The sequence below is a fragment of the Dipodomys merriami genome, unplaced genomic scaffold (assembly GCF_024711535.1).
Source record: "Dipodomys merriami isolate MVZ:Mamm:240054 unplaced genomic scaffold, mDipMer1.0.p SCAF_446, whole genome shotgun sequence".
Lineage (NCBI taxonomy): Eukaryota > Metazoa > Chordata > Mammalia > Rodentia > Heteromyidae > Dipodomys > Dipodomys merriami.
In genome coordinates this window covers 872,381-892,871 of record NW_027206009.1, presented here as the reverse complement: position 1 = coordinate 892,871, position 20,491 = coordinate 872,381, and the positions used below count along the sequence as shown (strand labels likewise).

Genomic DNA, 20,491 nt, shown 5'->3' with positions numbered 1-20,491 from the left:
CAAGACTCTAATCTCCAGTTAACCACCAGAAAATACAAAGTGGCACCATGGCTCAAAGTGATAGGGCGCTAGCCAAGAGCAAAAGAGTCTCAGCATCCAGGCCCTGAGGTCAAGCCTCATGACTGACTTAAAAAAAAAGTCGTGCACTTCAGGGAAATGGAAATATGTTTATAAAGATCTGCGTGCTGAGGGCAAAAAGCAAAAGGAAGCTGGTTTGACCTAACAAAAAGGAGGGGGAGCTTAAGAAATGGGAGGGGCCAGACCATGCAGGACCTATGTGTCACACCACAGCCTTTGCTTTCTATAGCGAGCTCAGTGGGAGATTTAAACGGTACTGATTGTCTTGGAGAAATAGAGCCTCCAGGACCCTTTAGACTGTAGCCCTGCAGGTGGAACTCCTCTAATCCAAAAACCAGAAGCCCCCAAACCCCCAAAATTGGAGTGCTGATAGATACTACAGATGAAAGATTCTACACCGGACTGGTTTGACAGAATGCAGTCACAACAAGGGCCACTAGAAGTATTGTGTAACATTACCTTTTGCTTGTGTGTCTGTGGTGCACGTGAACTACAAGTGAATTTTGTGTTGAGACTTGGATCCTATCCCCAAGCTGTCTCATTATTTATATGCAAATATTTCAAAGTGAAAACATCCAAAATCCAAAACAGTTCTGGCCCAGAGCCGTTAGGATTGGAGAGCCTCCACTTACATAGAAGTGAACTTCTCAGTCAGCATGAAATGCAATTTTATTTAGCTTCTCACATTAACCGTGTGAAAATATGCCTATTCTATCCCTATGCTTCAAGTTAGAATATTACTAGCCAAGAAAATTTATTTCTCAGTCTACTAGTTGAATCTGACACATTTAACACAAGGCAGTTTTTTGGTACTGGATCATGGTTTATGTCTACACCTTAACAAAGCCTTCCTACTACTCATTAGCCAATTAAACTCCTCCTCTCCTTCCTCTTCCCCGGTATATGATGGAGTCCTGTTGGTCAACACCTGAGACATTTCTTACACTGTAATAAAACCAGTTTTCTGTCCTCTTTCTTCTATTAGAAACCCCAGAAAGGGAGAGATTATTAGACCCAGGCTGTAGTTTAATTTTATCTCAAGTTAATATGTAAGTATGTGACACCTGTGTTTATCAGGCAAGCTAGGAGCCAAAAAAAAAGTAAATTACCCGCAAGGAATCCATGGAGGTGGAAAAGCTGCTACTTATGTCTTCTTTCCACAGCTTCCTGGTTCACTTTAAGGCGGGGAATCGTGGCAGGGCTCTGGGATCATTCGGGTTTGTGTATAACATGTAACATGGCTGGGTTTTCACGCAGGCATTCATTTCATTACTCATTTAATAATGAATTGACGTACACCAGCTCACCTCAGATGAGCACTTGCTTTGTGCTATCAGAACAAAATAGTCACATTTTATCTCATCATGACGAAGGGAGAGGCATCCTGTGGCTGACTCCAGAAATGACGTTCTACCCACGGACAAACAGCCAGCCACGGTATCCGCCTCATTGCCAGTTCAGTGCATTCGGCTGCTCCTTGTGGGCCAGCTTTCTGCTGATCCCGAGGACATGGGACCGGCTTCGTCATGCTCTGCCTCGGAGAGCACAGTCCAGTGAGGAAGACAGGCATAAACTCCTCTTATCAAAGCACAGCGAGAGCATTGCTTCAAGGAAAGATGGGCGCAGGTTTGGAGAGAATCTAGAATATGTTTTCATACAGTGGGTTCCAAGCGGGGAGGGAACCAGTGCGAAGGCAAAAAAGAAAAAGAATAAACTTGATAAATATGGATGAATATTCCTCCAGGAAGAGTGAAAATTACCCTGGGTCTTGAAGTATGTGTGGAAGTGCAGCAAATGCCACCTAATGCATAGGCACACACACACACACACGCACACGCATGCATGCACATGCACGCACACACGCAAGCACGCACACATAGTGAAGGCTGGAGGACGTGCCTTCATTGCTTTTCTGGAAGGCCAATTGTGTGATGCCCTGATGCCTTTTAGAACAAAACTCACTTCCCACTTAAAACCTGCACAGGAATCATTGTTCTGTTGCTCAGTAGCATGGCTAGTGGGAGGAAATGCTGAACTTCCTCCACCAGTGGGCCAGGCTGAAGATTTAGCCAAAGGTTCCATGGTGTTTCTGCCTCTCAGGCAGACATCACCAAGTTACACCAGCTCTCCGGCGTGGGGGAGGAGGTACTTAATGCACCGTTGTGGCCGTTGTGTATGACACTCCACGCAAGGGGAAGATGCATGGTAGTACCGACCCCAGGCAACATCGCCCGCTCATGGTTTCTAGGATAGAGGATGGGTTTGATGTCAAAAATTTTAGAGTCTCTCACCCCAGTTCCACAGGTCTAGTGTGTGACTTGGGCCCCTTGTAGTAGTGTCTGCATCTGGAAAACTAATTTCCATGAACTAAGTAGTTTGGAACAGCGGAGATACATTCCCTCACAGTTCTGAAAGGTGGGCGTCCAGTAGCAAGGTGCAGGCGGGACGGCTGTATTCTTGTAAGCATGGTCCCTCATTTGCATGAGGAGCTGTGCTGTGATTGGTGCAAACCCACTTCTTCATTTGCATGAAAAGCTGCTGTGGGGGGTGCAGGAATCCTTGCCATTTCTCTTTCTATATAGATAGAAGGCTAATCTTCAAATGATTGTACAAGAAGGTTACTATGTAACATGTCCCTGGCTGTGCGGCCCAGAAAGGCTGCATTCATCCTCCTGTGTCCCCTACCTAAGGAGTAGTGGCCATGAGCTGTTTCCAACAATAATGTTCTGTCTTGTTTTCACAGCTCCAGAGGTCTTCCAGGTCTATGTGGATGGAGGTCCTGGCTACTCATACCCGGTCGACTGGTGGTCCCTGGGCATCACAGCCTATGAGCTACTGCGGGGCTGGGTAAGATATGTGGGGACTGGAGAGCCCAAGGAATGAGGCTTCAGCAGTGCCAAGCCGCCGGGGGCTGGGGGGGGGGGGCGTGTAGCAGCAGGGAGCTGGGAAGGAGTAATGGCTGAAGCTCCCGGTACCACCACAAAGGGCCCCCAGAAAGCTGCAGACCAGATGCTCCCTCGCCTAATGGGGAAAGGGATTCGCAGAGCAGAGGAGGCTCACAGTGAAGTGCTCCTGTGGTCAGCACCAGGTCAAATGCAAAGTGCCTTGGCCTACTGGTTTTTCTCTCGACCCTGTTTGAACACCTAGTGCATCAGAACTCAGTTCTCCAGCTCAATTTTGGGTTGTTTCAGTGATGATTGCACGTCTTTATCTTGTTTTGGTTTTCTTTCATAGTTTCCTTAAAAAAATGGCTGAGCTGGATACTGGTGGCTCATGCCTGTAATCCTAGCTACTCAAGAGACTGAGATCTGAGTATCATGGTTCCAAGACAGCCCGGGCAGGAAACTCCATGACACTTTTATCTCCAATAAACTACACACAAAAAAAACCAGAAGTGGCACTGTGGCTAAGAGGTAGAGTGCCTGCCTTGAGCAAAAGCACAGAGACAGCACCCAGGCCCAGAGTTCAAGCCCCAGGACCAGAAAAAAAAAATGGACTGAGACATATTTATATTTAATTTACATGGAATATGTGAAAGTAACTAATGGAACAATTTGGAAACTGATTTTTTAAAAAAACAGATTATTTTGGTAGATAATATGATTGAAAGTAATGTTGAGCCAGGCAGCAGTTGTTCATGCCTCTAATGCTGGCTACTCAAGGGGCTGAGATCTTAGGATCAAGGTTGGAAGCTTGCTCAAGCAGAAAAGTGCATGAGGCACTTAACTCCAATTAACCAGCAAAAGGCCAACAGTAGAGCTGTGGCTCAAGTGGTAGAGTATCAGCCATGAACAAAAAACCACGCAAGAGCACAAGACCTTGAGTTCACACCTAGTACCAGCACACACACACACACACACACACACACACACACACACACACACACACACACACACACACACACACACACACACACACACACACACACACACACACACACACACCACAAATTAGAAAACAAAACCGTTGAGGGGTGTTTCTTCACACAAATGTGGCTGGAAGGTGATGTCCCCTCTGCCCGTTCCGTGCTTTCTCGCTTGCATGGTAGGGAGAGGAACACACTGCAAGTCCATTCTGTGGAGTTAAATTAGAGGTCCCTGTGCTCTGGACTTGTCTTAGGGCCCAGCACAGAGCCCAGTGGGCATCCTGTGCACGCTTCCTGCCGTGTTGACCTTGTGATCCTTTGCATGTGTGATTTTCATGGAAGTAGAAGGTGCTCTCCTTGGGGACAGGCCGGACCTTAATCCTTGTGGGTTCTCTGTTGCATCCTGATAATAGGATAAAAGAATGTTGAGTAAAAATGAATGAATGAATGAACAGTTGCTAAGCTCTGGACGTGCAAATACAAACATCTCTAGTTTAGACAACCGTTCCCTGCTCTTCATTTCACTTATTTCCTTGGAACACCACACCCAGCTCACATGGGAATTTTAGAATGCAAAGAAAATATGAGCTTGTTCGCTTTCTTGGGCACTGAATGGAAGCATGTTGCTGTCAGCTTTTTGGTTCAGCTGCTATGCACCGTCTGAGGAGGAGCGAGGGTCTGAGACCCTGTGTGAGCCTACACAGGTGGCCACCATAGACAGAGGCACCTTCTGAATTGTTCGGGGATTTGGTAGTGTTTCTCAGACCCAGGGCCCTGCAGAAATAATCAGACAGTTGCAGAGAGAAAAGTGTTCTCCGTCTTTGGAATTTTAAACCACCAGAAGAATTGTTCCTCACATTCTTTCTGCTCTGTGTTAGGATTTTGAGTAAAGGGATTTGGGAGGAAACGACAGTGCTGTGAGGCAGAGCCCTTTCCTCTCCACTCGCCCTGTCTCTCAGGAAGCAGGCGTGTTTTGTAGACGGAGTTTCCTGGAATAGAGACACACGTGCACTTCATGCTGAGTACCCAATGTCCTGCTGTAAAAATTACTTTTACCAATGGTACACTCAATTATCCTACCTTCTAAATGCCTCCTGGCTTTGGAGTCAACATGTCCCGAAGCCAATGAGCAAGCATCAGTAGAACCCGTTGCCACCGGAGGAGGGATCAGTAGGTCATTGATGGTTAATAGTTGGCTTTATTCTTGTGAGGGGACTTGGGTCTCCACCACCCAGACAGGTGAGGGCCGAGCCTGGAGCCTGGAGCCTGGAGCCTGAAGATTATCTCCTCATGGTGTTTGGAGTATAATTCCAAATGTATTGAATGCACTGGATTCCAACATGTGTTACTTTTCACAGTTATCACTTTTTTTGCCAGTACTGGGGCTTGAACTCACAGCCCATGCATTGCTCCTTAGCTTTTTCACTAAAGGCTGGCCCTCTACCACTTGAGCCATAGCTTCACATCTGGCTTTCTTGGTAGTTTCTTGAAAATGGGAGTCTCATAGACTCAAACTATGATCCTCAATTCTGAGCCTCCTGAAGAGTTAGGATTGGAGGAGGTGTGAGCCACTGGCATCTGACTCAGTCTTCTCTCTGTTTAGTGCTACCACTCTAGTTCTCTGCAGAAGTGGAGAGAATTAGAGGCAGGAGAAGAGTCAGTCACTCATTGGGAGGTCTGAGAGAAAAACAGAATGACAAGAAAGAAACAGACACTTAAATGCCATTAACAAGAAAAGTCTTTGCATTGATCCTGGCAATAGGCGCTGTTTGGTGGACATGTCAGAGGGCTGTGAAGATGTCTTATGAGCAGGCATCCTCTGCAGGCCCTCAGGTGAAACAGGGGTGCTTCTCTGCTAGGGAACGAGCCCAGCCAGGACTCGGGAGCCTGCGTCCCCTTCGATGGGCGCCGTCACACCTGCGGGGCTCCCGGGCACCGTGAGGCAGAGCTGCTGAGCATGTCGCAGGAATCTGGGCGTCATCGGGCTCAGAGCCGGCGTCCAGGGGCTTCGGTGGGAGGGCGTACTGGTCCCTCCTGTGTCCCGGGGCTTTGCTCAGTGACGGAGGCTGCTTGGATGATGGTGGCCCAGTTCCCCCGTTCTGAAGAGCCCCTGGCGCGGTGGAGGAGCTAGCTGGCAGGCCGCTCGCAGCCCTGTTGATGAGCCGCGTCCACAGCAACTCCATTCCCGAGAATTGCCGATGAATTCAAGCGTCTCCAAGACCAGCTGGCTGCCGCCCCAACTCAGGCTTGGGAAGTGGGTGCCCCCCTCCCCAGGGCCTTTGGCCCCACCAGACCTGAGACTGTCTTGGCGCACAAAGCCAGGTGACCACAGTCCAGAAAGGCTGCTGGTCTGGGGTGTGGCTTAGGACACAAATCTGCTGGAAGGTGGAAGAGAAGAGGAGGCTTCCTGCTGTACCAGGTCCAGCACCAAGCGAGGGCTCAGGCGCAAGGCCCTCTTGCAGGGGCCGGTGGCCGGGACAGGTGGAGGCCAAGCTGCTCCTCCTCCTTCGCTCCACCACCGCAGCCAGGCCGGCTCAAGACCTGATCGGCCAGGACAAAGGGAGACGGTGGCCAAGGTCTCAAAGTGTCCCTGGGCGCCCAGTGGCTGGCCAGCTCCCAGGTGTCCATGCTGCCTCTGCCATGTGTAAGCCAGATGCCTCACAGCCACCCAACCCCTCCTGACCTGCAGCCCCGCCCCACCACGCCCATCCCACACCGTGCCCGGGGCCCAAGCCCCCCCCCCCCCCCCCCCCCGCACAAGACAGGATTCCGTGCTGTGCACTGAAGGGAGGCGGTGCCATCTGCTGTCTGCAGTCTTACGGGGCTGGGAACTGGGGTTTCAACTCAAGTCCTTGCACTTGCTAGGCAAACACTGTACTCCTTGAGCCACGCCTCCAGTCCTTTTTGCTCAGACTATAGTGACTCTGGTCAGAACTTGCTTTATGCCCAGGCAGACCGGGACCACGAGCCTATGTCCTGTGTACCTGAGAAGAAAGGCATGCGTCACTGTGCCCAGCTATTGGTTGAGATGGGGTTTCTCAAGCTTTGTGTCTGGGATAGCCTCAAACTGCAATCCTCCCAGTCTCTGCCTCCTTAGTAGTTAGGATTACAGACGTGAGCCACCGGCTCATTATATAATCAGAAACCATGAGGGTGATGACTTCCTGGTGATTCTCTCACTCTTGTTCTGTCTCTCTGTCTCTGTCTCTCCATCTCTCTCTGTCTCTGTCTCTGTCTCTCACCGCCTTGGGCTGTTGCCCTTTGTTACAGCGGCCCTATGAAATCCACTCGGCCACGCCCATCGATGAAATCCTGAACATGTTCAAAGTGGAGCGCGTCCACTACTCCTCCACCTGGTGCAAGGGCATGGTGGCCCTGCTGAAGAAGGTAAGGGGCTGCCCTGCCCACCAGGGAGCATGCCGGGACACAGGCACACCGCCACCAGGGGGCATGCTGGGACACACACACACACACACACACACACAGGCACACCGCCACCAGGGGGCATGCTGGGACACACACAGGCACACCGCCAGCAGGGGGCATACGGGGACACACACAGGCACACCGCCAGCAGGGGGCATACGGGGACACACACAGGCACACCGCCAGCAGGGGGCATGCTGGGACACACACAGGCACATCGCCACCAGGGGGCATGCCGGGCAGCACGGGTTGGGAACGGAAACGCTTGGCCACCAGACTGGCCAGTCAGCTGGCGTCCAATGCCAGTGATGGCGCTACCAGGGGGCCACATGCAAATCACGAAGCCAGGTGCAAGAGAGTCGGGGGGAGCAGGCTTCAGCTCCTCTCACTCCACTACAAGCTCCACAGATAGAAATAGTCGATGCCCAGCTCCCAGCCCAGGGAGCTGGAAGGAGTCGGACACGTCCTGTGTCTGGTGGAATCAACACTGGTTCCTGCCCGGTAGCAGCATCCCGTTCCCGGGCGACCTCCACCCGGGATCTGCTGAGTCGTGCAGCGGGGTGGGTCCAGCAGCCTGTGTGGCCGTGGTCACCGGGGCTGCCCGCAGCCTGGCACTGCAGGACAGCCGAGGGCTCCCGGAGGCTTGCTCCGAGGGAGGGAGGCAGAGTGGTCACTTACAAGAATGGTCATTCCAGAGCAGCATGGGTTTGAGCTCCAGCTGCCTGGGCCCTGGGTGGTCCTCTGAGAAGGAGGCCAGTCATTCTCTCCACACCAGACATGGGGAAAGCAAAGGCATTCCGCCATGCCTCCTTGCTGTGGAAGGGCAGAGGCAGGGCTAGAACCCACGCCCTGCTAACGGCAGGTCCAGGTTCCAACAACGCCAGAATGATGTGGGGAACGGTAGGCTCTCCACCGCCTGGCTGGGACAAGTCAGTGCTCTGACTGATTGCCACAAGCATCTGGGGGCTGCGGCTGCTGCCGCCTCCCGCTGATTCCCCACGAGTCAGAACGTGTGTCCATTGTGCTCAGTGTGCTTTGAGGACAGCTGTCTTGGCAGTGCTCCCGGACGACACTGAAGGGGGTCTCTCGGAGCCTACACCTGTCACATGGAGGCTCCTCCACCTGAGGAGGTCGCCATAATCGGCAGACACAACTCCTGCCAGGTTGCACCCTGCAGTATACCCTGCGGGATAGGCAGAGCTAACAGCGAAGGGACATGGCCCATGTCGTGCCAGATCCTCGCCAGTCCCTTGATCAGGAGCTGGAAGTGGGGGACAGATGCCCTCACACCTCCTGAACACAGAGCAGCGCTCAGCAGCGACCCATCGCCTGCCTGGGTTCAGATATAGGGGTGAGGCCTCAGCTCCATTGTTAGTGCCACTCATGGTGTGCCTGTAAGGTCCAGCGCTTTGTAAAGAGGATACAAAGGGTTGCTTGCTGGCCCCAACTCTGAAGAGAAGCTTACAAAGGTTCTCTTGGCTACAAATGAGGCCAGACTGCCTCCTGGCTTTCTAGGGGGAACTTCTATTGCACTTCTGATCCTCTGCTGATCAAGTTGGAAGTCTTAAGGCAAAGCCGCCAGTTCCTTCTAATGAATTGGACATCAGGCCGCCTGCAAGAGAAAGGCGCACACAGGCTGAAAAATCTAGTAGAGATTGGAAAGATGGAGGTTTGAGACCAGCCTGGACAAAACAATTAGAGAGAACCTATCTCAACCCGTAGCTGGACGTGGTGGTGAGCAGGTGGCAAGCAGCTACGTGGGTGAGGTGAATAGAGGACCCTCACCCAGGCTGGCCTAGGCAAAGAGTGAGATCCTATTCAAAAAATAACTAAAGCAAAAAGGGCTAGGAGTGTGGCTCAAAAGCAGGAGGCCCTAAGTTCAAACTTCAGTACCACCAAAAAAGTTTTTAAACAAATTAAAAAGCTCAGCCCTCCCTCTCGGCAAGGTTCTACAGCCGGGTGCTGATGGCGGAGTGGCCACACGGGACAGGGGTGCTGATGGCAGAGTGCCCGCACGGGACGGGGTGCTGATGGCAGAGTGCCCGCACGGGACGGGGTGCTGATGGAGTGCCCGCACGGGACGGGGTGCTGATGGAGTGCCCGCATGGGACGGGGTGCTGATGGCAGAGTGCCCGCACGGGATGGGGTGCTGATGGCGGAGTGCCCGCACGGGACGGGGTGCTGATGGAGTGGCCGCACGGGACGGGCGTGGCGTGGACACCTTCACTGTCCCCAGCGAGGCCCCTGCCTTGCTCACTCTGGCTGACCTCAGTGATGCTCATGGAGCTCCTTTTGCCTGCTCGCCGCAGCTCCTGACCAAGGACCCCGAGAGTCGCCTGTCCAGCCTCAGCGACATCCAGAGCTCGCCCTACTTGGCCGACATGAACTGGGATGCTGTGTTCGAGAAGACACTGATGCCGGGTTTCGTGCCCAATGTGAGTCCCGCCGTTTCGGCACTCAGCGTGACCCCGTGACTGCCCGGTGACCGTCCGCCGGCCTCGGTCACGGGAGCAGCCACGGGCTCACTGCGATTCCAGGTGCACTTGGTCTTGACTCCTCAGGTCTGATTTTGCAGGGTTTCCAGGAGGTGCCGAGGCTCCTACCAGTCAGCCCAGGTGCGCCGGGCAGGATGGGAGGCGGGATGGGGAGGGGGGAGTCTCACTGGGGACAATTAAGTGTCCTCGCTGTGTACTGGATTTGCATTTTAGAGGATGCTGGCGGCAGGAGGCTCTTCCAGGGTGCTCAGGAGACAGGTTGGCAGGTGTTGGGGCAGTGTAGTACCTCCTGTAGTCCCTCCCTCTGCGCAGGGGCATGTTTTCCTGAAGGGTGGCACATGGGCCTCTCTGTGACCCGGAGGTGTACCCCCACAAACTGGCCTCAACACAGGGCACATTTGTGAGTCCAGCTTCTCCCATGGCCTGACCTCTGCCCTATAGCACAGCCTGGTGGGCCCCATCTTCTCCTAGCAGCCAGGGGGCTTGACCGACCTACATCCAGTACCACAGAAAGCCTCCTGGACCCTCCCCCTCCCCTGGCCCCAAATGCATGGCAGCTTGTCAACCCTCCACCCGGTATTATTCCTGGATTGTGTGTGAGCAAACATGGCTCTGTGTGAGGGCTGCGGCTGTGTGTGGCTGTGTGGCTCCATCTGTGTGTGGCTGTGTGGCTCCATCTGTGTGTGGCTGTGTGGCTCCGTCTGTGTGTGGCTGTGTGGCTCTGTCTGTGTGTGGCTGTGTGGCTCTGTGTGTGTGGCTGTGTGGCTCTGTCTGTGTGTGGCTGTGTGGCTGTGTGTGTGGCTGTGTGGCTCTGTGTGTGTGTGGCTGTGTGGCTCTGTGTGTGTGGCTGTGTGGCTCTGTGTGTGTGTGGCTGTGTGGCTCTGTGTGTGTGTGGCTCTGTGTGTGTGGCTGTGTGGCTGTGTCTGTGTGTGGCTGTGTGGCTCTGTCTGTGTGTGGCTGTGTGGCTCTGTGTGTGGCTGTGTGGCTCTGTGTGTGGCTGTGTGGCTCTGTGTGTGGCTGTGTGGCTCTGTGTATGTGTGGCTGTGTGGCTCCATCTGTGTGTGGCTGTGTGGCTCTGTGTGTGTGGCTGTGTGGCTCTGTCTGTGTGTGGCTGTGTGGCTCTGTGTGTGGCTGTGTGGCTCTGTGTGTGTGTGGCTGTGTGGCTCCATCTGTGTGTGGCTGTGTGGCTCTGTGTGTGTGGCTGTGTGGCTCTGTGTGTGGCTGTGTGGCTGTGTGTGTGTGGCTGTGTGGCTCCATCTGTGTGTGGCTGTGTGGCTCCATCTGTGTGTGGCTGTGTGGCTCCATCTGTGTGTGGCTGTGTGGCTCTGTGTGTGTGTGGCTGTGTGGCTCTGTGTGTGTGTGGCTGTGTGGCTCTGTGTGTGGCTGTGTGGCTCTGTGTGTGGCTGTGTGGCTCTGTGTGTGTGTGGCTGTGTGGCTCTGTCTGTGTGTGGCTGTGTGGCTCTGTGTGTGGCTGTGTGGCTCTGTGTGTGGCTGTGTGGCTCTGTGTGTGGCTGTGTGGCTCTGTGTGTGTGTAGCTGTGTGGCTCTGTCTGTGTGTGGCTGTGTGGCTCTGTGTGTGTGTAGCTGTGTGGCTCTGTCTGTGTGTGGCTGTGTGGCTCTGTGTGTGTGGCTGTGTGGCTCCATCTGTGTGTGGCTGTGTGGCTCTGTCTGTGTGTGGCTCTGTGTGTGGCTGTGTGGCTCTGTGTGTGGCTGTGTGGCTCTGTGTGTGTGTGGCTGTGTGGCTCTGTGTGTGTGTGGCTGTGTGGCTCTGTGTGTGTGTGGCTGTGTGGCTCTGTGTGTGGCTGTGTGGCTCTGTGTATGTGTGGCTGTGTGGCTCTGTGTGTGTGTGGCTGTGTGGCTGTGTCTGTGTGTGGCTGTGTGGCTCTGTGTGTGTGTGGCTGTGTGGCTCCATCTGTGTGTGGCTGTGTGGCTCTGTGTGTGTGTGGCTGTGTGGCTCTGTGTGTGTGTGGCTGTGTGGCTCTGTGTGTGGCTGTGTGGCTCTGTGTGTAGCTGTGTGGCTCTGTGTGTGTGTGGCTGTGTGGCTCTGTCTGTGTGTGGCTGTGTGGCTCTGTGTGTGGCTGTGTGGCTCTGTGTGTGGCTGTGTGGCTCTGTCTGTGTGTGGCTGTGTGGCTCTGTGTGTGGCTGTGTGGCTCTGTCTGTGTGTGGCTGTGTGGCTCTGTGTGTGGCTGTGTGGCTCTGTCTGTGTGTGGCTGTGTGGCTCTGTGTGTGTGGCTGTGTGGCTCTGTGTGTGTGGCTGTGTGGCTCCATCTGTGTGTGGCTGTGTGGCTATGACAGACAGATGCACTCCAGGGACAAGAATGCTGGCAGGTATGGCAGCTTCAGGGCCACGTCAGCCCCTCTCCGCCACACTCCACTGGCGGGCCAGTGCCAGGTCCAAGCATAGGTGTCACCGTCACCACTGCCCCTGGCACACAGCACACAGGTACCGTGCTGTGCCAGGAGGTGAATGGAGGTGGTGCTGGGAGTCGGGGGCTGGGACGGCAGCAGGGTCTGTATGCCGGCAGCAAGCATTCAGGGCAGGATAAACGTGGGAGGGTCTGACCAGTATCGGGGATGCTTTGAGTCCCTGACTTCTTGAGATGACATTGACACCCCATTATTGTAATGATCAAAAACGCCAAGTGACCCAAGGGACTGAACTGCCCCATTGACAACACCAGGACTGGGGGTCCTGGCTGCTGTGTGGGCCCAAGACTCAGACTGGCTTCGACATCAGTGCTCCTGCATGGCCCTGCACCCCTCCCCCCCCGCCAGGAGGAGGGACAAGCCATGAGGCTCTCAAAGAGCCTGCACATGCCCGAGGAAGTACCCCACACTGACTGAATCCATGAAGACACCACAGGCCCACCCCAGCTCCCAGGGTCCCAGGGTCCCAGGGCTGCCTTTCTTCAGATGCACATTCTAGAAACTCAGTGCACATTCACAGCCTCTGGTCTACAACTGACCAAGCCCAGATGCTCCACGCAGCCTCCCAGACGAACGCACATTCTAACTCAACTTCCTGGGGCCGTGTCTGAGATTCCCTGGGGCTGTGTGCCACGCGCCCTGGAGAATCTAAGGGCCAAGCTGAGGCATGGTGGACGGCCCTGCATGGAGACCGGTGCCTGCCCCGCAGCCTGAGCTGCCAGTCCACAGATGTGGGCTTCACATAGAGAATGGCTCCCGGGGACCTGGGGTCTGAGGCCAGCAGGCAGGGTGGGTAGAACCCCAGCTCTGTAGCAAGGCTGGTGCTGGAGATTACTAGCTCCAACCCACAGGCAGCCAGCACAGAGAGCTGGGTGGACACCGACCAGAATGCTATTTTAAAATTAAATTACTAAAAGTGGTTTTCATAGAAGAAAGTCACGAAAGGGCATTATGATCAAATAATTCGATTGTGTGGGAATGAGAAAGGTAAGGGATAATGAGGGGGCGGGGCCGTGGCTGTCAATCAGTGACATATGCAGGAGAATGTGGTGCTTGCGTCATCTCAGGAAAAGATAGTATCAACCAGTCCCACAGGGTAGTCGATCTTATTGCCTTCGACAAATGACCGAGTGTAGGGAAAGTCAACGACTGGCCGAAGGTAGACAAATGACCTTTTCTTTCCCTCATGCCTTCAGAAAGGGAGATTGAACTGTGATCCCACGTTTGAACTGGAAGAGATGATTCTAGAATCCAAGCCACTTCACAAGAAGAAGAAGAGGCTGGCCAAGCACAGATCCAAAGACAGTACAAAGGAGAGTTGTCCGCTGGTGAGTAGCTCGTGGGAGCTGTGTCCGGGAGGAGAGGAACGAAGCGCTGAGTGAGGCTCCCGTAGACAGCAGGGCGCTCGGTATCTTGGCTGGGCTGTGTGCCCTGGGGTGCCACACTCCAGGGCCCCTCAGCTCCCTTCTACGTAATTGTAATTTCCATGCACACCCATGCACACCCTCTCACACACCTGACATCATCTGCGCATTATTGGCAACACTCTACACAATACAAATTATGCGTACATACCTGTTGCTTAGGGAACAATGACTGGAATCCGTGATAGATGCCTCAGTCCCAGGCCCAACCACAGATACGTGCAGTGGGCGCGAGAAACAATTCCAGCGGGCACTGTGGAGTGGTGTGGCCCTGCGGAGCTTCCTGGATTTTCATTCCTGAATATTCTTGATCCACAGTGGGTGGGGTCAGGGAACATGGAACCCACAGACAGGAAGCGCTGGCAGAAAATGGAGCGCCACCATCATACACACACGGCCTTTCAGCGCACACTCCTGGGCAGGGATGGGCGCGGGAGGCCTGCGCGCCCCTCCTCCGGTGATTGAGGCTCCCCAGCGATAGGCCGCAGGAAGGCTGAGCTGACGTGTCTTATGTGTGGAAGTACCTAACTCTGTGGTCACATAGGGGAAAGGCAGATGAGCTCCTTAGAATTATTTTACTGACACAAACTCTTCATGATATAATTACCCTCCACCAAGTTTTCACACGCTAATTTTTTTTTTTATTTTTGAGTTGAGGTTTTATCATATAAATGGTAGGGAGATATAAACATTCTGAGCATAGTTTGTACTCAAAGTCCTAGCAAATGTTTACTGGCTTACAGTGGGGAGTCATTTAAAATACTGTAAATTGCCATCTCAAAGGATTCAAGATTTGAATTAACTTGTACAACATACCTGACTCTTCATGTAATATATACCTAGAGACTGTGTGAAGCCCTGCCCTCTTTACCAAACTTTAATAAACAAAAGCATTCTTGCCAGTTTTTAAGATGGAATATTTAAGAGAAAGCCTTTTTACTTCATGGCTCAGGATTTTAAGATTCAGTGAATGTTTCCTTTAGAAAAACAAAAACTGTCACAAATGAGCAAGTCATTATTCAAAAGATTAAATGCAGCCATGGGGATTGACTCCCTTTATAGTGTTTCATTTGGGCTGGAGCAAATGAATCAATCCTAATCTCAGTGATTTTTTAAAATGTAAAATTAGTGATTTTTATTTAATACCCTTAAAAATAGCAAATTGGTTTCCTAATAGTAATAAAGTACTAGAAATGAAAACAAAAGAGAAGGAAAAAAGACATAGAAACACACAGAGAACTTGACAGAACAGCTCAATGACAGATAACAAAGAAATGATCTCTTACTAGGCTCAGTCTCCATTTTCACATTCGTTGGCAGCCTCAGCCTCCAGGTGGCAATTCCTCAGAGGGTGGGGACAACAACAACAAAAAACAACAACAACAAAAAACAAGGAAGGTTGAGCTGAGGACCACCAGTGCTGGACCCGTCATCCCGGACCGTCTGTCCTGGAGAGGTCACGCGAAAGGCCAGGACTGCGCTGGGCCTCGCGCAGGCCCCAGTGCCGCGCCTGCTTTCAGCCCTGGGCTAACAGAAAAGTATCGCAGGCTGGGTGGCTTTAATACACATGTATATTTCTCTCACAACTCACAAGTCTGACTTCCAGTTACTGACAGAGCTGTGATGCCCCCAAAGGCAATAGGATTCCAGTGTGTCTGCACTGCCGGAGCCTTATGGATCCGGCTTCAGCTCCGTGGCTCCCATCGCTCCTCCGCCCTCCCCTGCCTCTCACTGGGACTCCATCTTCCTTTGGCCTTCATTAGCTCTAGGGCCCTCGTCAACCCATCGTGGCCTCTTCGTGATTCCACCTGCAAAGACCCTCCTTTGGATGAGCACACATTTATTCACCCTCTGAGCACCAGCACTGAACCCCTTATTAGGATGTGTTAGTTGCATGAAAGAGGTTTCATTAAGATGTCTCCATACATATGCATAATACTTTGGTCAAATTAACCCCTCTACTACTTTCTTACCCATTGTTCAAAGTACTGAAATACTTTGGTACTGATTAGAACTCCCCCCCACCTCATCCCCTCCCACCCCCATCCAGGGACTTAAATTTATCTTGGAGGAGACAATTCAACCCCACACCAGATTCTAAAGTAGATGGAAAAAAATTAAATAGATTAAAAATATTTTTTAATTTCCAGCTGCATTCGTATGAAGGTTAATATTACCTTTGATGTCAAAAGTTCATTGTATTTTTTTCTTAAATTAAAACATCTTCCTAAGTTCTCAAAGCCCCTGGAGCCCAAGCCCCCAAACCCTTGAGTCCTAGCCTGTGTAGTGCAGAAAAACCTGGCCCTGCACCCTGGCCTGTGGATTTGGGGAATACACTTTCTCCCAGCACTAAGCACCCTCTCTGCACAGCCTTCTGGGCCTGTCAGAGGTCATCTGTGGCCCTGCCGGTCCCACGCTGTTTCTCAGGGGACAGATGGTGCAGGATCGTCTTGAATGTTTTCCCGTGCCTGTAAGCAGGCGATGAGCACCTGACTGTTTAGGAAACCAAGCTCAAGAAGGACCCGGGCCCATCCATCCTCGCATGGCTGTCATGTTGGATTCAATGACTTCAGAACTAGACACATCTGTCTCAGCTGCAGGGCCTGTCCCCAGCCCTGGTCCCTGGTTCCCATTTAGATCTGTCGGCCGCCTGCCCTGCTCCTTGGCCTTGCTCAGTCATTTAGACCCCTCTCTGTGCCTCTTGACAGAATGGACACCTGCAGCAGTGTTTGGAGACGGTGCGGAAGGAGTTCATCATCTTCAACAGAGAGAAGTAAGTTCTTCACCTCAGGAAGAGGCTGTCCAGCTCCACCAAGTTCCCCGCCCGGAAGCAGGCCCAGCTCCTCCTTCCCCAGGGAAGCCGCTGGGAGGCTGGGAGGAAGGAGGTCAGGTGCCACTGGATTTGGTCCAGCCTCTGCCCTGTGGCCTCACTTCACCCCTCGGCCTCCCTGCAAATGACCTTGGAGCAGAGAAGCCGGCTCCCAGGGGATGAGGACCGGAGCCCTGGGCTGTGCTTGGCTCTGCCTGGCCACAGGACCCTGAGGCCAGGTGCTTGGCCTTGCTCGACCTCCTGGTCACCACACAAAGTAGAAATCGATTCGTACGGTGCAAAGGTTGTCACAGAGATGCCGATCCTGTGCCCAGTGTGGCAGGATTCTCAGGTGAAAATGTGACTGGTTTTGACCCGGGAAGGGGAGGAGAGGTGCGCAGGCACCCATGTAGCCTGAGCCAGTAGTAAGCAGGACTACCCAGAATCTCTACCAAGGTCTTCTCCAGGCTTAGCCTCTAATCAGCAGAGACAGTGGAGGTCTTTGGCTTGGAGGGTTTGCAGACTTCTGCAGCCTTGGTCCCAGCTGATGCTCTCAAGAAGTTCACAGAGCTGTGGCTGATGTGTCCGGTCTGATGTGTCCCTGTCTGATCTGCTCTGGACTACGCCTTGGGATGCAGGAGCATCAATCGATGGGCTGTATATCGATGGCCCCTTGATTCTACCGAAGTCTGTGTCATTGGTAAACTACCTCAACATCCCTTTTAGCTCTCCAGTAGCCCCGTGGGTAACCAAAGGAGAGAATATGTCCCCCGTGTTTTGCAGGTTGCCTTGTGCAACAGGGAAAGCATTCCACACCCCATTGGAAATAGTGAACGTGAAAACTCCAGGTTTCCAAAATTACAGCCAGCACCTTAGGTTCCCTCCAGTCTTTGGGATTCCGTGGTGCAGCCCACACCTTGACTAGGTAAAGCAAAGCAGGTGAGACCAACTGCACATGCCAGGCTTCGGGAGGCCCTCCTGCAGCCACTGTCCCACTCTGTTCTGCTCGCAGATGTTTTACTTCCTCCTCCTCAGTCAGCGTAACTGAGAAAAACAGGATTCAGATGGCAGCCGTGGCTGGGCTGTGCCACCCAAGCGAGGTGAGGGTGGGCAGTGCCGAGGATATGAGCAGGGTGGGCACGGTGGCTCACGCCTGTCATCCCAGCTACTCAGGAGGCTGAGATCTGAGGATCGCCGTTCAAAGCCCCCAGGCAGGAAAGTCTGTGAGACTCTTATCTACAATAAACCACTAGAAAATCAGAAGTGGCGCTGTGGCTCAAGCGGTAGAGTGCTCGCCTTGAGCTGAAGAGCGCAGGGACAGTGCCCAGGCCGAGTTCAAGCCCCACGACCGACCAAAAAAAACCACAAAAACAAAAAGGAGATGAACAGGTTTCCTGGGACCCCAGCAGCACAAAGCAGGGTGAAGACCTCCCCAAGGCACAGGGAAACGCTGGGGGACTGGCTTCGTGGCAAAAGCAGCAGGAGGAACAGCAGCAGAGCTGAAGGTCAGCTGAAAGGCCGCTTCCAGCTCTGCGCCTCAGTAATTCTGAAGAACTCGAAATCAAGGAATTGCCTGGAAATCAGGACCATGGCACTCGGGCTCAATCAGAGGAAATTGATGCCTGGTGGAGAGACAGACAGATCCTGACATATTCATCCTGGCCAATAAAGGGCTCGGAACACAGCCGAAGCGACAGGACCACGGCGGCGGCTCACTGTCATTTTCTGAGGGCATCAAGAAGCTGTTCTCTGCTGGGCGCTGGGTTGGTGCTTGATATTGATTCCATTTGCTGTGTAGTTAACTCTCTCCTGCCTGGATCCGTAAGCGCGTGCTGACATCCGGATGGAGCGGGCGCCTCGCCTGGGGCCCTGCGAGGGGCTTTGGAGGTTGCGGGTCTCGCATCCGTATTCTCAGTCTCTGTGTCTGCCCCGGTGCCTCGCCCGCGGCCCTGGCTGCACCCGCCCCTCATCGCTAACTAGGTCTGTGCTGTGTGCTTGTTTGCAGGCTCAGGAGGCAGCAGGGGCCGGGCAGCCAAGTCTTGGACCCCGAAGGCCGAGCGGGGAGCCAGGCCCCGAGCAAGCTCCAGGACGGGCACAACAACAACCTCTTCACCCACAGCTGCCCCCGAGGCTGCAGCCACTAAGGCCCGCCCGCAGCCCCCGGCTATGGCTGCGTCCGCGCCCAGCCCACCCAGAGCCCCTCTGTGCCACACACCCGTCTCACCCCTGAAAAGCCGTCAGATGCAGAGCGAGCCGAGGACTCCCGCTGGGAAGCCTGAGTTCTGGTCCCCGCTGCTGACAGGCTGTGTGAACTTGGACCAGTCACACGCTGTCTCTGTGCCTCCGTCTTCTGCATCCATCAAGCTGACTGCCCACCTTACCATTCCAGCGTTGTGAGAACCCACTTGGACAGCACACACGCAAACCCTGCGAATTTAGAAATCGATTATACTTGCAAAAGGGAACTTAACATTGAAGTGCATTGCCATCACCCAAGTCGCAGCCGGGATTGAGCCCAGCCCAGCCGCTGCTTCCACAGTCCTCATGTCAACACTCCTAAGTCCAGAGTTCACCCAAATGTCTCTATCTGTAAACTTCCTGAAAGGTGCAGTGTGCAGATGAGCCTGGTTCCAGGGACACTGGCTCCCAGGGGACCTCTGCATCCCCCGCCCCTCCCCCTCCCCGGGGCTGGGATAGCGGCCTCCTTCCTGTGCAGATGGGCGGGGCATTGGGCACTGGCTTCTCCCACAGATGTTGTCCCAGCCCTAGATGGTCCCTATCAGACTTCCTGGTTTTCCTGTCTGAGAAAGGTGTCACATAGGCTGGCCATCCATTTTGGACAAAGGGTATCTAAAGGTACTGATGGCGGCTTCCTAGTCATACATTAGGAAGGGGGGTGGGTTCCTTAGAAAGTCTGTTCTAGAAGGGAAGTTCACTCAAGAAGCAAACTGCCCTGTGGCCTGGTCAGGGAGAAGCTTTCCCTTGAACTGGAGACACTGAAGCTTAGCTTTGGCTTTGCGCTCAGGTTTGAGGGCAGAATCCAGCTGAGCTGAGCAGCTCGAAGACCTCAGGCCCCTGTGTGCGATTGCTCATGTCTGTTTCCTCAGTTTGAAATAGGAAGACGACCTCTAACCTCTGGGGCTGTCACAGGACAGAGGGCCCGGCCATTGGGCATCCTCACCACCACCATCATCAGACTCCTCTTCCTGCCTGTCGTTATGTGGAGACACTCACCCCTCCCTGTCTCACCAACGGGCACATCTGTCTGCTGCTCATGTTTAGGATTCTCTGGGTTTTCCCTCACGGGGGTATCGATGTCTGGCCGTCCCTGGGGAGTTCAAGTATGTATTTTTTTTTACTTCTCTATTTCCATGTGTCACTGTGGACTTGGTAAGTCAAACCTGGGGGCCATTGGTGTCGTCTCAGATTTCTGAAGAGACATTTTAGCACATGATAAGGTTTTATACTACAAAAAAAAGTCACTTTTCTGCCTTTGAACCAAGGCTGTTTCTAGACTGTGTTGCCTGCGTCAGTCTGTGTGTTCTGTCCCTCCTTGGTCTCCTTTAGTCCCCGTCAGCACTGCCCGGCCCCTCTCACTGTGACTCCGGGCGATTTCTCACCGAGCCCAGCTGATGACTTGGCTTAGGGGATGGGGCCGGCGCTGTCCGAGGGAGACCGGGTTCCCCGCCTCTGTTCAGGTCAGCCTTCCTTGTCCAGAATAAACGGTTTCTTGGCTATGGCTTTGCCTACCTTTGGTCCTCATTCAGGGTTGAGTAGGATTGGCAGTCACATCTCTTTGAGAGAAGGGGGGGTGTCAAACAGAATCAGAAGCACAGAGATGGAGTTTGCCGCTTTCTGACATGATCACAACATACTTGAGACTTGCAAAAAAGTTTTTCTCCTGCCCACAATCAGGCTTTTTTTTTGTTGTTCATGGGGCCTGAACTCAGGGCCTGGGCGCTGTCCCT

General features: G+C 53.3%; 1 protein-coding gene across 1 annotated transcript; it reads left to right on the top strand.

Moving 5' to 3' along the window:
• The first annotated feature begins 1,480 nt into the window (after window positions 1-1,480).
• LOC138808197 (serine/threonine-protein kinase 32B-like) lies at window positions 1,481-20,233 on the top strand. The gene is made up of 7 exons (XM_069994167.1): window positions 1,481-1,631; window positions 2,822-2,925; window positions 7,214-7,330; window positions 9,679-9,804; window positions 13,487-13,618; window positions 16,423-16,487; window positions 18,529-20,233. Exons 1-7 carry the CDS (start codon window positions 1,481-1,483, stop codon window positions 18,665-18,667), a joined length of 834 nt encoding a protein of 277 aa, XP_069850268.1. The 3' UTR covers window positions 18,668-20,233.
• The last annotated feature ends 258 nt before the right edge of the window (window positions 20,234-20,491 follow it).

What these genes read in the sequence shown, in the direction of transcription:
- LOC138808197 (XM_069994167.1), top strand. Translation starts at nt 1,481, where the DNA reads ATGACGTTCTACCCACGGACAAACAGCCAGCCACGGTATCCGCCTCAT. An exon ending in GCCTCGGAGAGCACAGTCCA is followed by an intron (nt 1,632 to 2,821) that starts GTGAGGAAGACA and finishes TTGTTTTCACAG; the next exon opens with CTCCAGAGGTCTTCCAGGTC. An exon ending in CAAAGGAGAGTTGTCCGCTG is followed by an intron (nt 13,619 to 16,422) that starts GTGAGTAGCTCG and finishes GCCTCTTGACAG; the next exon opens with AATGGACACCTGCAGCAGTG.